Source organism: Anser brachyrhynchus, assembly GCF_964034855.1.
Source record: "Anser brachyrhynchus genome assembly, chromosome: 9".
NCBI lineage: Eukaryota > Metazoa > Chordata > Aves > Anseriformes > Anatidae > Anser > Anser brachyrhynchus.
The window spans coordinates 2,050,001-2,071,812 of NC_137703.1; the positions used below are offsets into that span (position 1 = coordinate 2,050,001).

General features: G+C 45.2%; 1 protein-coding gene across 4 annotated transcripts in view; it reads left to right on the forward strand.

Moving 5' to 3' along the window:
* RSRC1 (arginine and serine rich coiled-coil 1) overlaps positions 1–21,812 on the forward strand; it is a 144,981-nt gene that overhangs the window by 120,353 nt on the left and 2,816 nt on the right. For all 4 annotated transcript variants that reach the window (XM_080604990.1, XM_080604993.1, XM_080604992.1 and 1 more), the window contains 2 exons: positions 20,541–20,647; positions 21,585–21,731. In XM_080604990.1, coding sequence (XP_080461116.1) covers positions 20,541–20,647; positions 21,585–21,731 — 254 coding nt within the window. The remainder of the gene's footprint in view (positions 1–20,540; positions 20,648–21,584; positions 21,732–21,812) is intronic.

The following is a 21,812-nucleotide window of genomic DNA, read 5'->3' on the forward strand; positions in this document are numbered from 1 at the left end:
ACCACCCAGTAACCGTGACCGAGGTTTGAAGATGGTGTAATGGTCTAGGAGACGGTGTATTTTTCAGAGTTGACCTTTTGATGGATTCATCTGCTATGAAAATGAGTCTTGTGCCCAAATGTCAATCATATTTTGGGTAAGGACGGGGTGTCATGCATGGAGCAGAGTAATACAGAGTAAAGCTGTTCAGGACATCCTGAAATTTAAGAGGTTAAGAGATTGGGATGTTGTTCATTCAATGAGATATGATAATCATTAGGCAAAACTAAAAAAAAAAAAAAGAACCTTGCAAAAGGGAGGAGGTGGGAGGTTGCTTGGGAATGTGGCAAATGGAAGACAACGAAAGGGAACAGCAGCGATGTTTATAATTTTACTGTGCCATCTCCTCCAGTCTTTCCGAAACATCATGTTTCTTTCCATTTTTTCTCATCTTATTTGAACGTCTCCCCGCATCTGCTCACTCTTTCCCTGTGTTTGAGCACAACAAGTTGAACTTCAAGGCAAAGACAGAAAATTTAATTTAGCATCTGTGATGCCTTCATCTCTGCCCATCTCTCCTACACCTTCCAGGTTCCAGAGTCTGATTCTGTTTCCACGCAGTCTGGGTCTAAACTCCCACTACGTTGCCTTTTTTTTTTTATTATTTTTTTTTTAAGAATCACACCACTTTCCCAGTAATGAATTTCCTATTGTCCTGCTTGAACACCCTAATTTTCCATGCCTCCTCAGAAACAAACAAGTGGTCTCAAACAGCTAACCTCTGCTAGCATTTCTTTCCCCGAATTGCCATTTCATATCTTGGTCTGAGCTACTGCAGTTTTTAGGGCTTGCTCCAAAGACTCTGAATTTTAGGAAAGTCTTTTACATATGTATTTGATTTTGGAATAGGTCATTAGTAAGATTTTCGGGGGAGGAAGGTATATCCTACCTGTTTGCATGTTGCCACCTCTTCTTGAGTACCAACTTCAGGTGCTGTTGCTTTGGTTACAGTCAAACTCCCATTTTCTTCCTTAGGTATTTTTTCTTTAGGTGGAACTCGAGCCTCAATAATTTCTGAAAGCAATTTAAGGCTTATTTGCACTTCAGATACTTCTTTAAATCCTCATGTGTGAATGAGAAAATTAAGTATATTTTGCAGGTCTGATTCAGTTGGTTGCTGTCCTACAGGATTTATACGTTTTTATGTGATTTCCCACCCACTGTTTCTAGATTTAGATGCCTTTAATAAGCTCCAAATTGTGGGACTTGCAGCGAAGTATGCTGAATGTATTTCAAAACTCTAATGTAATCTTTATTAAAAATTCATGCAATTGATTCCCTTCATCTGTTGTTTGTTTTCCAGAAAATAGTTGAAATTCTTGTTTTGCATTACCAGGTTAATCTAAGGGAACTAGCACTAAGGGAACTGCTTAGAAAACAAGCTAGAAATCCCCAAGTTCACCCAGCTGACAGAGGATGAAATGGGCACCTTTGCTTCTTCAGTTTAGCCGTGTGCTGGCACGCTTTTGCCAGCGGTGTGCGATGGAGCTTTATTCGGTGCTAACCACTGTCCACCCGTCAGGCTCAAATTCGGAGGACTGGTTAATCCAGCAGGAAGCTTTCGCTCATATCAGGTTCCCAGTAATTACAGGCTTATTTTGTTCCTGACAAAGTTGTTGCTGCTGGCCCTGCACGGTTTTAGGTGTAATATTCAGGTCTCACTGAGCATCTTGTACCTAGAGCCCCCGCTGTGCTTGACAAAAATGAAAAATAGGACATAATTATCTTTGAAAAATTTGAACTAATCAATTGCATTTCTTTCTCTGTTTGAAAGAGGTTGGAGGTGTTCACATTTAATAAACTTTTAGTTTAATGATGTTTAAAAAACAGTGAGATGGATGCTAAGCTTTTTTTCACTTCAAAGAGTATTAGGCAATCATTACATCTGAAGGGAACGTTCTCTTTTATGTTAATTTTCTAATTATGTTATCTGGGATACTCTGTGAGAACGTATTATAGACACATCGATGCTCCTGCCCGTTACACCTAACTGGGACAAATGCTGGTGCACACCCAAAGCAGCATCGCCACCTCCGCGCCAGCCAGTTCACCCACCCGGGACAGAGATACGGGGCTGCAGACCCCTCTGGGAGCTGGGCTTCCTGGGCAGGGGGGCTACAGATTAAAGCAAAGTTGGGAGCAATTTAGTATCTCAAGTAAAACTTGCTAACATCATAGGTTCGTGGACAACCGCAGCTTCAAAGCAGAAGGCTTCTTCCTGCTGCTTGTCCTGCAAGAGTTGCAGGCGCTGTAGGTGGCTCGATCCCTTTGAAGTCTATATTTTTTTTTACTTAAGCTACACCAGGAGTGTATTAAGCTCTCCGTATAGCTCTTTAAGTAGACACTTAGGTATGAAAGAGGTCTTTTTGTCTGTAGGATGCTGATGAATCCAGAAAAAAAGTCCCACATTTGCAATGATGGTGCTTCAGATCTGTGCTGCCCTGACGCAGCCGAGCATTATAGCTCCTCTCATACTTCGTGGCTATCTAACAGAGCATCCAAACCACTTGTTTATATACATGTAATAAGATTTGGACATGATTTATGGTGATTTTCCATAGGGACTACACACCAAACTGCCATGCCGTGTCTTTAAATAGATTCCCTTGCTCTGAAGAGGCTTCATAGCATGCATTTTATATATGTGCGTGTTATGTATGTATAAATGAAGACCTGTAAAAATCTGTATGAATTATCTAGCCTATCAAAATGGAAAAAACAAACAAAAAACCACCTATGTGTTCCCATACACCGCTCTCCCTGCATCTAGTGGCTCGCTGATGTTTGCTCCCCTCTTTTCTTAGGAGCAAAGGACCGCTCCTAAGATGAGGGCTGGAAGCGGGCGTTTTGCTCTGTTCTCTAACAGCCTTCGCGCTGCATCTTGCCGCTTCCATCTGTCGTGTGTAGGCTTTCAGTAGCTTTCTAGGAGGATTAGGTGGAGCAAGATTATATGAATGTCATTTTAGCAAATTGGTTAGTAATCTAGGAACTCAGATTAATAAACTGTTCTCGTGTTCCTGTGTGGTTGCGTTCTTGCGGGAGAAGTCTCTGTCTTGTGATGGCTCCAGATGGCTCAAAGTTCAAGTGATCTCTCTTCTTGCTTGTCTGCAAGATGGTACTTGAAATCTTTGTAATTCCCCTTCTGATCATTTAAATGGGCTGTGAATGAGCGGAACTCATCTTTTCTGCCACGGCGCTTATGGAGGATGGAGGTAGAAGTTCCTTCAGATTTTTTTGCTTCTCATAACTTCTTCCTAAGCTGTTCTTTTTGGAGTATGGGCTAATTCAAGAGGTTGCCAGTAAGCTCTTGCAGAAGTTGTGGGTCCCCATTGATCTCGCAAGGCACTAAAGCTGTGTTACGTTGGGGGGAGCTGTCCTTCGGTCCGCTGCTCGCTGCTGAATTGCTGAACTTTGCTGAGGAGCACCAGACCGCACGGCCAGCTTTAAATTCTTCCTCACAGACAACCGGAATCCAGCAGTACGGTTCCTAAGGAAAGGATGAGTTATGTGCAGAGCAGCGAGTTTTACAGATCAGATTTCCTTGAAGCTTTTTGGCGCTCTGAGTACCATGCCGGGTCCGTTCGGGATGGAGGTGGCAGCCCACGCGGTGCTGCGAAGCTTTGGTCTGCCTCGGGGATGGGGAGAGCGATTACTAAACTGTGTTTATCTCGACCCACGCATTTTTTTTGCATCTTTTCTTCCTTTTCTGTCCCGTCCCACTGGGGCTGAGCGCCAGAGCCGCCGGCCGGGGCCAGCCCCCCGCAGCCATCTGCCTTCTGCGTGCGCGGCCGTGGGGAGGGCTCGCTCGCCGCGCGCAGGAGACGTTCAAAAAGCAAGCGGCTATGACAGACGATCCTATAACCATCCATCTGGGACTGATCTGTGGTTGATTATGAGATTAGAATGTGTAACCAGGAGAACGCAGCCGTCTAAGGCCCCTTGCCTTAGGTGACCCCCGTACCAAGCTGTGTGGCTGTTGCACAGTGCAAATTCCCCTGCTGCTGCGTTCAGGCTGGAACATTTCCGGGCTGTATACAGGAATATATTTCATATCGTAGTGATGAAGATAGCGTTTTAGCAGATATCTAACGTTCTTGATCCGGGGATCTCTACCAAGTCTCTCAAAATGAAGTTACAAGCTCTGCGGAGTTAAAGCTTTGTGTATGCTTTGAGACTTCACGCAGGACCAATTTCCCGAGGAAGAATCGCGTTATCCCCACTCGCTGACCCAGACGCGGTCAGCATCCTGACCAAACTGATGTTACTCACCTAGAGGTATAGACAGCTGCAAAAACAAAGCATCCTTCCCAGGTTCCAGACATCTCAGTTCAGCTTTGAGTCCACACGGTGATGTCTCTTTGGAACTGGAAAAGCTACTTGGTAAAGTATGGTAGTTTATCTTAAAATACCTCAAGCTGGCTTTTCTGGTTCTGAGGAAAACAAAAAAATCATTTTTGAAACCCTTAGCTCTCAGGGTTTCAAAGGCAATTCTGAAAATTTCAACTTCGCAGAACAGTATCTATCAGGAAGGAAAGTTTAAAAGTCTTCCACGCAATTTTCCATGTAAGTTTGGATTTACGTCCAAAGGAAGCTCAGGAAAATCACCCTTCTTTCGATTCGTGGCTATAGTTAATTTCATTCAAAATCAAAATGTTCTCATTGTTTATTTTGGTTTAGTTTGGGACTCCGAGATGCTAAGAGGAATTGATTTTTGCTCCCCCTTAGAGAACATATGTATGATACTGTGGAATAAATGGGAGATGGAGAAGTGGGATAGCTGGGGCCTTTTGTCTGGGCAGGGAAGGGAAGGAAAGGGGCGCTTGGAGTTTGGGATAAGAAGGGGGGCGCAATCGGTGGAAGTCAGGCGGTGTCGGGATTCATAGCAAAGCCCAACCAGGGCAGGAGGTGAAGGTGGAAGGGAGCTGACTCGCGGCAGAACCACAGACCCGCACCGGTGTGTGCTCACAGGAGCCTGTGGGTTGGTGAGAGCACGAGCAGGGAGGATGTGCCTCGTCTGTCAGTCCGTCACTTCTAAACCATTCAGTTTGCCAGCAAAATAGGGCAGCGTGTGCCCCTTCACAGCACGGCAGCCGGGAGGGGCTGAGCTTAAAACCAAACCAGGAGATTCGCTGCAGAAGAGTGGGAGACAGCCTGCCGGCTGGAGGCCGAGCGGCCCGGCGGCTCGGCCCTGGTGAGGTGACTTGGGCTGCCCTTGGACACGTTAGCAGGCTGTGTTTTGGAAAATACATGTGTGGTTTTTCCTTATATCCCGTTGTGAGGAACTCATATGCTAGCAATTGTTTTGCCTACAGGAATTTTAAAGGGTGAGAATAGAAAGGCGAAGGAAAAAATTGTTGGTTAGCAAATTAGAAACAATGGTAAGTTACAGCAAAAGCAGGAGGAAAGCTGCTTTTCAATTTATTAATAAGCATCGTAAAAAGTGTCCTGTGGAAAAAGTTCTGCAGAGAACAATTATGTGTATTTTTGATCGTGGGATTTTTCCTAAATCAGCTTCTATTGAGTAAGTGGGGAAAAAAAGTGAAAAATTATTTCACGTTGATTTTTGAATACAGGCAGTGGTTTTATTTTGTGCTCGATTGACCATAGTGTTTCCCTGCCTGCCCTCCCAACCCTTTTAGCTGAAATTTTAATAATGAAATTGTATAAACCCTGCAAGGAATGCCCAGTTGTAAAAGTCACCCTGCGTTCTGGCAGGCGCTGCCTGGTGATCCTTACTCTGTATGCTCATATTCAAGCACGAGCACTTGCCTCGGATTGCCATCGATTCGTCACCAAAGCGTGGTGAACCATTTTCAAAGGTCTTAAAAAAAAAAAAAATAGAAAGAAATCAAAATTACTAATTCTTCTAATTATTGCATCCTGGTGTTCAGCGTGTTGCATTGTGAAGTGCAGCTCTCCAAGCTGGGAGCGAGGACCCGCAGCACGACCGGACCCGGTGCGAGGGAAGCGCGGAGCGGCAGCGTGGCGAACCCAGCGTGCCACCGAGCAGCGGGTCCTCAGCTCGTCGCCACCAGGCGTTCGTCCCCCGCCCCATCGCGAGGGTGTCTTAACATTACTTTTATTGTAATGTTATTGCCGAATCAGGTGTGAGATTAGATGTTGGATGTTACATGTAATCTGCTCAGAAATCAAATTATTTGACCTCCAAGCCCACCAGTACACCCTCCTGCTGGTTTGCTGTTAAATATGCAGCGTTTTCCTGTCATGAATACAAATAGAGGACAAATTAGAATCTACAGACAGCTGACCTGAGCTCCAGATTAGAGACTAGGGGCTTGTGCTGCTTTAAATGTTTTAATTACCATAGTCCCTATAGCCAGTTGAAGGACACACACAAAAATCATTTTATTTTTTTTTTTTGTGACAAAAAAGCGAAGAAAGAAAGAAAAAGGCTCCCTCCTTCTCATTTGAATTTTTCAGTTTGATTACATTTGCACTTCCATTGGCTCTATGCTAATTTGCTGCATGAAATTAGGTCTATTAATAAAGAATGCACTAGTTTAGCAAGAGTATTTTCAATGGAGGTCTTTTTCTACTTTGTTTTTGTTTACTTGCTTCCATTTGGGGCTGCCTGAAAATGACATCAGAATCTGGAGGGAATTTTCCTGCCAACCTTTATTTAACTCCAGGCCTGGCAAGGCAAATTCAGAGTAGCTGACGTGTGTAATAGCAGCCGTGGAGATAATGCGTGCAGCGTGCTGCGAAATAAAAATGTGTGTCCCTTCAGTAGTCACCCAAGAACGTTGGACTGCATTACTGCAAGGTTTTTGGATCGTCTGTCCTAGCGTATCGTGCATAATAATCCTATAATTTTTTTAATTTAAAATACAAGTTGTCGTGAAACACGGGTTCCGCAGTTGCACGGAGAGGCAGAACCGGGGACCCTGCGAGGCAGCCGCCGCTCACAGCAGTACGTTGTCCGTAGTGGGGAGGCACAGATGGAGGGGTTGTGGTGGATAACAAGGCGAAGAAGTTTTTTTAGAATGCAGCTAAATAAGGTTCGTTCTTTTTGAACCAATCAATAAATAAATCAATGTGGCTGTGGTGCTTGCACCGGGCGGATATTATCCCCATGCCTTCATTCTTGGATTTGCATTTTTTGTTTCTCATGTGTGTTGGCCCAACGCTGAATTGATTAGTTATGCCTAGCTAGTAAGCAGTGAAACATTTTTATATACTCTAGGGAAATAAATTTGGCAGAAAATCAGCATGAGTAGATTTAATTATCACTCTGAGACCTTTTCCTTTTCTGGCTTAGTGATCCTGAAACTCTGTGTGTTTCACTGAAATCTGTGTGGACGCTAAGCTTCGCTTCCCAATTTGTTCCTCCACGCAATGATAAGCCAAGCAATTACTGGTTTATTGATTTTTCATCATGGCAAATTTAAAGTTGATTTTTTCCTGAAAAGGCAGGGGTGATTAAGTGTTTCCCCTCGGTTTAGTACAAGAGAGCTATGTGGCAGAATCTAATATCCTGAGGTCAACCTCTGCAGGCAGATAATACGGTGTCTTGGCCACGTGTTAAGGAGAGAAATCAGGGCTACAAATGTGATAGGATATATGTGGAGACAGTTTAATTTGCTCCATTTATATGAACAAGTCATGTGGCACATGCTTGGAAAACATCATTTTGAATAGGCTTGGAAATGAAGCCCACGTGGGTAGGAGGAATGAGGAAATGCAAACAAGAGAAGCATTAAAGCACTTAGTGTTAGAAGAAAATTGACTTTTAAACAGAAATAAAACAAACCTTCAATGCTTAATTCAAAGATTTTACTGAAATTTTTGTGCTACTGTAGTGTCACCGATACTGCAGGTTGACCCTCGCATTAAAAAATAAGTTAAACTGTTCAAGTCCGAAAAAGATGGGGTTTGTATCTGAAGGATTCTCGTAGCAATCCTGGTATGGAATGGCACCAAACATTTTATGGCTTTCTTGGAACATGTGGGTTAACGGGATTTAAATCAGAATGAGAAAATTGTGCTTCACGCAACAGATGCAATGCGTTACCCTAGCCTAAATGGACTTGTAGAGTAGTGTGTTTTATGGATTGAGATAAACGTGTATTTATCTGTGCATGCGGTAGGTTGGTTTAAAATAACTTTTCTCCTATCTTTATATTCTAGATCGAGTAAGTATCTAAATCTAATTCAGAATATTTTAAAAAGAATGCTAACTTGCATGTACTTAAGGAGGTGTTTTGATCAGTTTGGGAAGAACCTCATCACTTTCCCAACTCTCTTCTGGCATTTAACTCAAAGCTGTGGAGGACAGCACCAGTAGCAGGTTGCAATGAAGGCGTGGTAGAGAAAAGAAAGTAGTAGAGTTTTAACAAATCAACGTAAAACGTGAGAAATGTGGCTTATATAAATGTGATGGGCCCAAGCTATAGTATTTGAATCCAGATTTGCAGTGCCTCAAAGTCTGTATTTGGTTTGCCTGAAGCTTTATCATTAAATCAGTCTGGATTCGCATCCTGAATCAACCCCATTCGTTCCATAGCCTCAGACTGCGCTTTTGGTCGGGAAGTCTCGTGCTCAGCTAGTCTCAGTAGTAGTGTTAGAAATGCAGAAGTGCCTGCACACAACTCGCTTTTTACTAGATGGTGTGAATGGAGTGCTCTTTTACTAGGTAGGACAGTTTAATTGCATACTGAAGGCATCAGACATTTGCTTCCGCTGTGCCTTCTGTGTACGTGTGCTGCCTGGTATCTCGCCAGCGTGATGCAATTAGCACTATCCTTTCAGCTCCCACCGGCTTGCCGAACTCTTCAGTGGCAACAAACTGAGATCAGAATTTCCTACCAAAAGTCCGCCATCGAAAGCTCGATCTGCAGGGAGTGCTCCCCTCTGCCTAACGCACGGGCTGAATTCACCCAGCGCCTCCACCGAAATGGGTACCGGGGAGGCTGAGGACATAAAGCCCGCGTGGATTCTCAGGGATTTGGTGACACAAAAGAAAAATTGTTATGTACAAGAAAGCCTGGAGCACTGAACTATTGGAAGATTATTTAATTTTAAATTCTGCACATATTCCAACCTACAAGCTCTAATTTTTATACCTCCCTTTAACCTGTTGGACAAGAGTTTTCGCAGAACGAATCTAACTGGCAGGGTAGTGTGTCCACGGCAAAGCCACGCATGGCACACACCATTTTACTTAACACTTCCATCAGTAAAAGTTGAAAGGCTGTACCTTGGTATAATTGATAGGAAAAACACCGGCTGAATCTGCTACAAAAGGATTTGATTGCATGAGGTCAGGCCGTGTAGCTGCAATAAGTTAAAGTGCTTTACTCAACGATACAGAAATATATTGGGATGCCCTTAAGTTCATTAGGTATTGCCTTAGGTCATAGCTTACATTCAGTAAATTTTATCCAAGTTCATTTTTCTGGCAGTGACCTGAACTCAGTCTGTTGAGTCCCCAAGTTATTTAGTACAGATACCGTGAACGAAATGCAGCGCCTGCTTTCATCCGTATGCCGAAACGCTCCGTGGTCGTCGCCCCGCGCTGGGTGCCTCGGGCCGGGAGGTGCCCCCGTCTGCGAGGAACTGTTGGACTCCCTCACACCGCGTAGCTGCAGGAGGTCGCAGGGTGAGATTCTGCAAAATGAACGATTGAAACGCTTGCAAACATTGTTTTATTCCCACGGTGAAATTTCATCCTGTCTTATCACAACTGTAATTTCAAGTCCTTCCAGATTTGCCTTCGTAATGGCAGATTTTGAGCAAAGCGCAGGTCTCTGCAGCTCCACCCTTCGCGTCCCTTGGGTGCGGATGTTGCTTCATTAGGCTGACACAAACACCTGGTGTTGCGCTGCCGGTCTCTGGAGGCAGTTTCAGCATCTGGCACGCACTGTGATCTTTTTTTATGTGTGTTTAATCTTTTTATTGACGTTTTATAATTAAAAGTAAGCAGAAACAAATCAAGGATAATATAAAAAAATGTGAAGTTTTGTGCAGTTGCGGTGGCAAAGGACAGCATATTAGGAAAAGCATCTAAATAGTAGTTAAAAACGCGAATGATAAAATTGCTGTGTGAACCTTGGCGTCCTTATCGGCCGTCTTCCACAGCGCAGCTGATCACCAGCACTGGGGTCGATGCACCCCTGAAGATAATGGCTTCTTCACTAATCAATCCCGGGGTTTCTATTAAAGCTTCTGTAATTAATAACCACTTTGGAATGTGTTTCTTAAATTCGGGGCTGCTTTGTGCCTGTCCTTCGTGCAGAAGATGGTGGCCTCCTGCAGCTTCCCGTCTCGTGCCCCCCCTTGGCCGTGCGCCCCCGCAGGTGCCAAGGCTGTGCCCAGCTGCGTCCCAGGTCCCCTGGCAGCCGTGGGGGCCTCTCCCCACCCCATCCCAAGCACATGGGCACGGTCCTGCTTCGTGCCGTGGTGGGGCAGTCGGGCAGTGCCCAGCGGGGAGGTTTGGGGGAGCCAGAGCAACGCCAGGGGGTGGCAGCGTAGGGCCTCCTTGGCTCCCGACGCCCTGATTCATCGGGGCGTGACGAGCACTTGGCCTAGAAAGTGAGTTCATGTCTTCGTACCACCAACACAGTTCCCTAAAGAGCAGGTAGGATGTTTGGTTGAGTAATGGTCATCGTTCATGTTGTGCAAGTGGTGCAAATTATTAGTGATACGGTAAGGTAAACGTATGGGAAATTACTGCCTGTTTGGCCATGCAGGAAAGCCGGACTCCGCGCTGGCAGCTCCCCCACGTCTTCCCCTTGCCTAACTCGGGTGAGTGCCCAAGTTCAGCGAGCTCCTTTTTAAATCGCCCTGAAAAGATGGGTTTTCAAATGGCACCGTGGCCTTTTGTGAAAAACCGTGGGATCTGATGGGCTTACACAACTGCGGTTTGATTCTAGGAAAAGACAGAAGCACGGCTACTGGTCACGTAGCGCACAGCTCCTAGCGTCAGTCAGGCTTGTGCCCACCTGCAGGCGACTGCACTTGGTGGAGGGAACTGACGCTGCTTGAAATATTGCCGCGCTTTTTCAGTGTTATGAGCGTTCATTCTTCACCTGGGAAAGAGGAATGTTTTATTTTAATCCTTGAGTTTGCATATGAATAGTCTGAGATTTGGCTTTATTGCGTGCATTAGCTGAAAACCCATGGAGCAGAAAAGCAACGCACAGAGCCTGTGGATAGTTAGAGGGAAATTGCAATGCGCCCTTATTTGAGGGAAAAGTAGATTAAAAATAACTACTTCCCTTATATCATCTGTGGAAGTGTCTTGTTTTGCTTCTGTATTAAAATACAAAGCAGCATTTATCTGTTTTCGTACACAGTTATGGAGGGAAGAAATCAGATAAATTTTCCTTTGGAATGAAGCCCATTAATACAGGGGATCCTTTAAGAGAGACGGAGTATCAACAAGGTGTGCAGAAATATTAAAAATATTTTGCAGCTGGTATTTGAAACATTTTATTTTAGGAAGGACTGTGGGTATAATTAGAGTTTTATTATCACACCCAGGAGGATCAAGCCCTACATAGGTAGGTAATGCAGGTTCAAAGCTAAAACCTCACCTGACAAAGTTATTTTCCCTTCCCTCCTATCCCCCAAAAGAAAAATGCTCCTTACTATGGGCATGTACTATATCATCAGCATCGTGTTAAAAACGCCTCTTTCAAATCTCTTCCAAATCCTTTCAAAGGCGTGCTTTAGATCAACCAGTTAGCACCTCAGTTCTGTTCCGTGCTGTCTTTGAGAAGGTGCTCGAGGGGGAGCACACACGTACACAGTTGCAGAGGACCAGCAATATTCTGATTTTAACTGCTTCTATTCTAAAAGTGGGAATACAGATAAACTCATGTTCTGTCTCACAGGGCAATTTATGACTTTTTTTTACAAATTAAAAGTCTTGAAATTGTCTTCAAAATTTAAGACATGAAAAATAAGCATTGTGCCTGTATTTCATTAATGTTGTGTATTTTACTGTCGTCTTCATGGCCTTTCTTTGTGCTAAAGGATAAGTCTGAGACAAGCATCAGTTAAGGTAATGGGACTGTAAAGCAATCACGTAATTAGTTATCTGACTTCAATCATTTAAAAAAATTTATAGCTATATATTGAAAAGCTGCGTCTAGAAGGGAAAACAAACAAGGGTGTGTGAGACGGAGCGCGGGGGAGCCCTGGCAAAACCGCCGGCAGCTCCCGTCCTGCCGAGCCAGAAGGGCAGCCCCAGGCCCCCAAAAGCCCTCACGGTGGGGACCGCAGCGGGGTGTCCCCCGAAAAGCAAAAAGGGCGGTGGGACATGAGGGCACCAATGCCGTCATCTGCCCCTCCTCTGGGTTATGCATTTGTTTTGCAGAGGGAGAGAGAGAATCCTGCTGAAGGGGAAGCTGAAGTGCGTATTTGTACCGCTTCTTCTTAGATTCCAGCATTATTTAAAAATAAATAAATAGAGCTCGGAGGTAGGCGGGGGGGTTGTGAGCTGCTGGTTTCCAGCTGGTAGCAGACACCAGCAGCCAGGGGACGGGTAAGTACCGCTGCACCGCGCACGTGGTTCGTCTCTGCGTTGTTCAGAGAGGTTGGTTTTGCAGCGGTCCCTTTTGAGGAGCTGGCATCTCGAGATCGCTGCTCCATGGCGCAGAATTCCCTGCCTTGGGGTGCCAAGGGATCAGCATACTTCTGGGAGCTTCCCTCTATTTACTTATTTCCCCGTGCAAGAACCAGAATTCTCCAGAAACATAAGGCATCTCTGTTCATCCATTAAATATTTCTCTTAAATCCTGAGGTTTGGTCTTTAAATTTCCATTAATTTGCACTGTTTGGTCTGTTGAGGTTTTCATTTGTCAAAATTGTTAGCTCTTGGGTATTAGTTACGCAAATATTGATGTGCAGCTTTGGCCTGTTGGCTATCAATTGAAATCAGAAAATCAATGGACTTAATAGCTGCTCATTACGCAGTTGATGCATTTGCAAGGCTGAGCCGGGTATTGTCAGCGAACAATCAATTCAGTCAGAAACTATTACATGATCACTGCCAGAAACGGTTTCATGGTGTTTTGGTGTGTTTAGAGTTGACCTTAGCTTCCGCAGCGCTCGAGACACAAAATAACCCCCCTGGGGGGTCCTGGGGAGCAGCACGGGTGTGCCAGCGGGGGCTCCACAGGGGACCCCCGGGGACCCACAGCGGGGAGAAGGCAAAGGCAGAACCATTTTTTCGGTCTCATGTTTATGGTCGCGTACGGCAGTGCTGCCTTGGCTGCCTGTTTCAAGAAGCGACTGTAACGCAGTGCGTGGCGCTGGGCCTCGGAGGCTCGAGGCTCGCATGCCAGAGGACACGCGTTCCTTCCTTCTTTGCACCTTTGGGAAATCACAGCCGAAAAATTGTCGGCGTGTTAAAGGGATGCTTCCTAAACGCTGTGGGTCGTTTCAGATCGCGCAGCCATCCTGGCGAGTTAGATATAAGGAAGGCACCTCGTAATTAAACCTTGTGAAATAGTGAAAAAGCAGGAGGAGTCAAGTATATCAGTAATATACCATAGCTGTGGTCTAACTTTCTGTCAAAATGTGTTCTTAGACAAGTAATGAATATGTTGTTCAGCTGAGGAATGGCCCTGTGGATTCTAAATGAATTACTTATTTGCAGCCAGAAAAAACTTACCTTTGTGATTTGAACTGCAGAAACACACGCATTTGGTCGAAGTTCCCATGCAAGTCCTCACACCGAATTGAAAAGAAATCCATCAGCTCAAAGCACCAAGCATCTACGTATCTGCCAGTTGTTATTTTTAAGTCTACACCACTGTTCCCCAAAACAATTGCTAGAAAGTCGTGTCCTTCATTTTAAGCAGGTATTTTTCCCAACTGGAAATAGATTATTAAGGGTTATATAAAGTAATGGGTTATTAAAGTCAAAGAAAAATCCAGACATTCGGTAAACACGTAGGATGAGTGAAGTACAGACTAAATTAATGATACTTAAGATGACATACATAATTATAAGAGAAAGGTCAGGGTAGGTGGCAGTTTTCCCAAGTATATAGAGTGTCAGAAAAATCCCCCAAGTATATATTTTAATTGAGTTATGTTTTCTTTCCTTCACGTTGAGGCATTAAGGTATTACCCCATTGCTGGGTCTGCGCTCCTAGAATTTACCATGGCAAAATTCCCAGATCTACATTTTGACAGTAAAACCACATCACGCGTAGGCTCCTTCCAGGAGTGAAATACAACCTTGTATTTGCCTCCAAATCATCGCCGTCATTTTTTGTTTTTAACAAAAATAGATTTAATACACAGGAAAACAGATTTGACAAGAGTGAAGAGGAATCGGAAGCTATTTAAGACGTGTGAGAGACCTGTGAGAAGTGTAAAAAGCCGGCAGCTCCGACACGAACAGAAAACTGCGGCAAAGAGCGCACGAACCGCAAGCAGACGGCGCGGCGCGAGGAGCCGGGTTGGTCTCAGAGGCGCCGTGAGCCCCCCGCAGCGCAGCACCGGCGCTCCTCTGCTCCGCTCCAGCGTCGTGCCCAGGTCCGGCACCTCCGGCGGGGCCGGGGCCAGGCTGCGGGTGGAAACCCTTGCGGCAGCAGCCAGCCACGCGCCCTCCTCTTAAAGAGTTACGCTTACTGAAAAGGAAAACAGAACAGAAAAAAATGGCACAGTGCGGTCAGCCGCTCGGGCTTGGTTTTCCTGGACAGTCTGGCGTGAAGCTTTTGCGCCAGCAGAAGCAGAAAGCTGGAGGAGCTGGAGGGACGTTTCACCCAGCCTCAACCAGCGCCAAGGCCTTGTCCGCCAGGAGGGGAGCCCTCAGGGGCTCCTCGTACCGGCACATGGGGAAACTTGCCTCGCTACACATACTCCCCAGAGGAGGCAGGTATTAGAATTGTTTTCTCCAATAACAATTGTAAGAAAGTGGTTTTTTTTTCATTTTCTTTTAGCCTTTGATTTGCCGCCAGCCGCCGTCCCACGTGCGCTTTGCTGCTCCTGCCGTGTTGAGGAGGAAGCGCTCGGGGCGTGTGTGCGCAGCTAAAGCACACCTCTGCGCTGAGGGCAATCGAGCACGTGGAAATCAAGGAAAAAAACACAGAATTAAACATTATGACTTTTAAGTCCATAATTGCAAATTATCCACTGGATTTCTCCCTCAGTCAGTGTTGCTTCCTCTTGGACAGTTCAGTTAGTAGGAACTATCAATTATTTTATAGTCTCGTTACTCAATAGGCAGATCCGTACTTTATTTCACTGTAGCTATTCAAACATCATCTTAAAAATAGCATTAGGAATTTGTTCACAGGCTGTTCTGGGGGCTCACCACTACAGGATTTGCGTGTTCGAGCTGTTGATGTTTCATCTTACGACGGCCCTGCGAGGTGAGCGAGCGTTATTCCTTCAGGGATTTTAAGAAGAGAGCAGAGACAGCAGCATAGCAGGGCGTCAGGTTTGGAGAGCTTTAAAAGCACAGCGTGCCGTCTTTCCTCACCGTCATCTGCAGCAGCTGCATTTCAAGTAAAGTCCGGGGGGTTTAGCTCGTGGGCGTGCTTTGGACGTGACCGTGCAAAGCTGGGTACAGGAGCTGGGAAAAGCGTAAGCCCACCTCTGTTCGGGCAGAAAAGTACGACGTCTCGGTAAAGCAGGAGCAAACGGGATCACTTCCAAATGTACTGATTTGCCTAAACAAAGGTGGATTTTGACTCGGAGGAGAAAAGCATTCTTGGCACTTGGCCAATGGGTTGAAGAAGCAGGTTCGAGCCTTTTTCCCCCTGAAAAAAAAAAGGCACGAATTAAGGAGCCTGTGAAGTTAGGGGAGACTGCGTCTTGGCTAAATTCATCAGGAATTGGATCCATTTGGATGAACCACAGCCCCTTGTGTGGAGCCTTTTATATTCTGTTAAAAGATGTTGTTTTGTTGATCTCCATGACTGTGCCACTGTTACACGTGTACTTACCACGTGTCAAATGCGCATTTATTTGGACAGCCAGAATGAGTCCATGGGATAAGTGTGAGACTTAGCTGAGAATGCATTTTCTCATTTATGCTGGCTGATGCCTCAGTGTGGTGGGATTTTGAATACATGCGCCTAGCACCAGTCAAACATGACATATGTTTAGTTGGCATGAACGGCGTTGTTTCGTGTACCAACTAAAGGCCTGGCCCAGTGAAGAGCTGGAAAAGTAATTTGAGAAAAAAATACAATTTTTGCTCAGCTATTTTTCATTTAGCCACTTAAATTGTGTTCGGTGTTTGAGGGTAACCAGAGGTGGTTCTTGCTACTGTGCATTTCCCCTGATGTGTTACTGAGAATCAATATATGGACTGGAATAAAAGCCTGGAAGTTACTGCTATTGACACCAGCATCATCGTGGCACCGTGTGTCAACGTGCAGTGCTGTGGAATTGTTAAAATACGCATATTTCATAGCTTCTCTGTAAAGCCTCCGCAGACGGTACCGCACGCTGCAGCGTGCAGGAGAAAGAAATCACGGGGCGTGTGCAGTCGCCCGTCCTCAGCTTTCAGCACGACTTTCTGAAGAGCAGACAAAGAGAGGTCCATGAAAAACCCCGCGAGGGGGCACGGGCCCAGCGCTGCTGTCCTGCGTGTGCAGCCGTGTGCCTCGCCACGGCCCACGGCCAGGTACTCGTCCCGTTCCCTGCAGGTCTCTCATGCACCCGTCTTTTTCCGCGCGCCCAGCACACAGGACCAGAACGGGACCGACTTCGATTCTGCTGGTTCTGTGCGGCTGCATCCCTGCCTGCGACGGGGTGTGGCTGGGCGTGGAAATACTTTTATTTATCCGAATGTGTCCGAGAGACGTGTGTAAGCTCAATATAGACAAATTGTTACATATTCAATGTATATGCAATATATCCACTCGTTAGTTTGTACATACAATACAGGGGTTATTTGGGATACAGATATATAAAAGATAGAAGAACCCAGTAATTGCCTTTAAGATCAGAGCACAAAGCATTACCTTGGATTTTACAAGGCCAGCGAGCAACAAAAGAGCAGTAATTTATGAGCTCAGCGTAAAAGAATAGCATAATTGCATTAAAAATTAATGCTAATGAACACTAAAATGGGGAAGGTGGTTATGATGAAAGTTTGTATTCATCTTCCCTGGTTTGAATGATGGCTGGTGGCTTGATTAATGGCTTAATTTCTATCAATTAGCGGGGAAAAATCTCCTACGAGACAAGGGTAAATTGAGCATTGAATTACATATCTTGCTTTTGTGTGCGGAGAAAAAAGAGCAGCGTACCCCTGCTATTAGCCACAGTGACAAATGCGGTGTGCCCTGCGACGTCGGCAGGCCCTGCGCAGGCTGCAGCGCGGGGCTGGGCTCGGGGTGGCCCCGGCTGCCTGCGCCCTCGCGTAGCTGCTGCTCACCGGCGCGGCACGAAGCATCCACCGCGTTCAGCGCCGTGTCCTAGCGCTCTGCGAGCCGACTTTGGCTTGCTCCTCGGTATTTGTAAATGCCCTGAAAGGCTGCGGGGTGTGAGCGGACGTGGGGAATGGCGCACGTGGAAAACCCGCAGGGGTGAATTTAGCGCGGGTGCAGAAAGCCGGCTGTTCGGAGCTGCCTCTTCTGGACTTCAGAGCTCAGTTGCGAAAGTTTCCCCATTTGATTTGATTTGAGCCCTGCTATGTCTGTTCTGCTAAAGAAAGGATGTTACTGTGCAGACTTGTTTTAAAATACCACAAAGGGTAGATTATATGGCTATAGCATATTTAAGCAGTGGATCGTAGGCGTGAGAGTACTTGCAGCTGAATTACAGCTGAAGCAGTACGCATGCAGTAGGATCAAGATTCTGCGGTATCACCTAAGGGCACCCAAAGTAATGCCAGGTGAAATGTAAAATAATTTCCTCTTCAGCCGATTTGTCTGTTTGTGCTTTCTTCTTTTCATCCTCAGCTCATAAGCAAAAGAGCAGAAAAAATAGCAATTTGTTCTGCAACTATTTCCAAAGATTTCACTTAATGTGTATTATATTTTCAGTGGGTCAGTTAAATTAGCCAAGTATACCCCTTTAAATGAAATTAGTTAAATATGAAGAAACATATATTCTGAGGAACATCTTAGGTTTATTTTGACGTTGCCTTGATTCTTAGGGAGTTTTCTTCAAGCAGGTCTAGCTTAGGTAAAGGGATCGGTTCATTTTCCTAGTCAGGGCTATAGATTAAAAATGAATCCAGTGAGCGTTTTACATTTGCACCTAAATGTCATACGAGAAATATATAAAATAGATTTTTATTTGATTTAAAACAGTTTAATGGCTCACTGACAAGATGCTAGGTGCTTCTGTTCCAAAACCTGTTAAATTCATAGCAGGATTCATCAGCGGTTTTGTCTTTAGGAATAAGCAAACAAATGGGAATGTGTCCGGTGGAGCTTGCAGGCAAGTTGCTTCTTCCTTTATCTGATTCCCTGGCGTTTCTAATTACTGCGTGTGTAAAATTGGGGGATAGCATCTCAGGGATTCATCCGACAGAGGTATGCATTTTGTTTCTAAAGGGACATTTCAAATCACTGCTAACACGGACTAACCCAACATGAGACAGCAGCCCCAGAAACCCCGTGTGTGTTCGCGCCCACCCCTCGCGGGAAGCATAAAACACCAAACTGCCGCCGGTGCCCGACATCAAATCCTCCGTGGCTCGGGCAGCCGAGGCGCAGGGATCCGGAGATTCCTCTAACATTAGGTTAGGTGAAGGCTCCGTAGCAGAGCCGGCTTTATGGTGGGAGGCAAAAAGAGCGATAACGGCCACTGGTGCCCGCACGGCGCTGGGCAGGGCCGTCCGCTGCCCCCGCTGCTCCCGGTGCCGTGCGTCGCGGCGCTCTGCGCGGCGTGCTGTCAGCGGGCCCCGGCTGCTGCCATTGATCATCGTTCTTGCTGCTGCTGGGATGGCCTATTTATAAAAAATGGCCTCAACAATCCCTAACGCGATATTTAGCTTGTTTTTTTCACGGTAACACAGTAAAAAGACTTGCTGGGCAATGAGTTAGTATTGATTTATTTTTTTTTTGTCTGTAGCCTCTTAGCTTTCTGACTCCATTATTTTTGATTTTACTATGAAATACATATCCTTTCCACTGACATCTGACAAACAACATATGGAAGTCATTTTATCTACCAATAATGCGTTTGTCAAAAATATCATGCGCTAATGGGTTCTGCTTCCTCCAGTCCATTTTCCCCAAGTTAATGTCACTGATGTAATTCTAAACATTTAGTGATTTTTGCCCCCTTAATAATTTGTCATTCCTATAGGTTTGGGTAAGTCGCATAGGATACTGTAGCAGGCTGGGAACTGGCCGTAGGTTGTGCGTAATAACGCGCTGAGCAACTGGTTTTAAATCTGCATTCACTGGCTTATCTCTGATCCTCGGTTTCAGTCCTGTGGCTACCAGGACGCTCACCATTCCTTTCGTACCCTCAGACCAGGTGTACCCAAGAGCTCGAGGAATTACGATTTCCTCTCTCTAGGAGGGCATTGGTAGTTTTGTACTTCCCATGGGATCTTTAGAAATCTTTTTTAGAAAAGAAGTCCTTAGCACCAAGCCAACAGAACTTTTAAACACAAGCTTAATTGTAAGAAAGCAATTTTTTCCTTTTTAACCCAAAAGAATTACGCTGAAGTACGAACTCAAGCTTTGCTGTAGCGCAGCTGCTGGGCTGAGCTTTGCCAAAGCTGGAGCTTTTTGGAGGCTTCCTGCAAGTTGTATCTCTTTTGTCTCCCTCACCTGTGCTATAGTGCGCTTCACAGAGACTGCCCACTGCCGCCCGACACTCCGCCTCGACCGTCTCAGGGCGGCCCCAACATACGGGTGCAGAAAGCATCTGGCGTTCAGAAGTAAATAAGCTGGAGATAAACCGGTTAACGTTGTAAGCGGGAGCATGCAGTTAGAAGAATGAATTCCAGATTTGCTTGTCACTGCAGTTAGACACAGAAGTTGGTAACGAAGATTAACTGAGCTCTGAATCTGAAGAAGCAGAAAATGAAACCGGCAGCAAAGCAAACACTTTTTTGTCGGCTGTACTGCAATGAACAAGCCGTACAGAACTCATGATGTAGCTTGTCACGAGAACAGGGGTGGTGGCACGTCTCTGGGCATCCACAGCCAAAGCAAAATTCACCTTGGTACAAGGAGAAGTAGTTTTACTACTGCACGCAGACTGGACTCCACCGTGTTGGTTGTTCTGGCCACGATCCCTTACCTTCTCTGGGAAATTCCCATGCCATAAATCTCGCAGTTGTCCTGCAAGGACTTCTCCAGCAATTTCTTAAGTTAACATCTGGAATGGTGTCGCCTTCAACGGTAACGGCCCACTCACTGTTGTTATTTTTACTAAAGGAGAATGATTTTTTGTGTGACAGAATATTTTAGGCTGCATTGCAAGTTGTTTTTTTTCTTTTCCTGGTATGCACTGCAGTAAGATATATTCAAGACATTGCTTAGACACGGCTTTTATCCTAGGCTTACAGTAATGTGTACTGACATTGCACCTTCTTTTTGTAGACCAAGCCACCCTAGTAGAGCAAGTGAAACGAGTGAAAGAAATTGAAGCTATTGAAAGTGACTCCTTTGTTCCACAGACATTCAGATCAAGTAAAGAAGTCAAAAAGGTAAGTTTTCAATATCCTTTCTTGGTGCATAATCCTTTCAGAGTCAGGTGGAATCTACGCTATGAATACAGTTTCCACTGATGAAAGAGCATCGATGTTGACAACCCTAAGTCCCACCACTGGAGTCAGAGTTTGGACAGAGACTCTCTCGTGTTCTTGTGTGGTGCGCAAGGAAGAACACATTTAAGTGTGTAACAGTTTCGGTGAAGTCCACTGGTTTGATTGTACATTGTAACTAGGCTGCACAACTCCGTTTTTTAAAAATTATTTTTAAGTCATATCAAGTCATGAAGATTTTTTTAAGGCAAAGCAGAAGGATTAAAATCCAAAAGTAATCAGACACTTACATTGCAATTAAGGGTAGAGATCAGTGTTTTTAATTCTGCTGAACTGAAAACAGAGTTCAAGACCATTTTTACTCCCTGAAATGAAATGGCTTCATTTTCAGACAGCTTTCCAAAAACCTAATGTGAGACATCCAGGCTTCAGAACTCTGCCTGCATTTTGGCTGCCAAGTTTTCTAGGGAACTCGGGCACTTTTGTCTTTGGCAGTATGTAAGCAAAGTGTTGGTTCAGTTTTTCCACCTGACAGCAAAGGATTTTGAATCATCACTGTATGTTTCCCCAACATGCAGTTTATTGTTTTTCCAGAAGTATCTGAGAAGTTCATGCAGCTTCTTCAGAAGGCGATCCAAAAAATAAAACAAAGCTACAGTTCTGCAAACTCTCTCCTTGCCTCTGGCAGTACTTCTTCCTCTCCGTGTGTTCGGTCCGGAGGTGTTAGTCCATGCCCAGTCGGTTCCTGCTAAGCACGCTGAGAAGTATTCGCATGAGGATCCTTTTGTGGGCATTCAAAGAAAGCTGAATGCTTGGTTAAGATCCTGTCATGGTTGGGAGTTTGAGGATAAAATACTCAGATGTGTTTCTTTCTTTTTAGTCAATAGAGCCTACTGAACTAAAACACGAACCTGTAACAATAGGAGCGGGAACTGTTGAAGCATCTGCTCCCGAAAAAGAAACAGCACCTGCCAATATTCCTACTGCCATCAAATACCAGGATGATAATTCCTTAGCACATCCAAATGTAAGTGTGTCAATATTTACGTTATCTGTAGAACAACGCAGCCCATTCAACGAGAGCAGGTTCACACGACCTAACAACAGT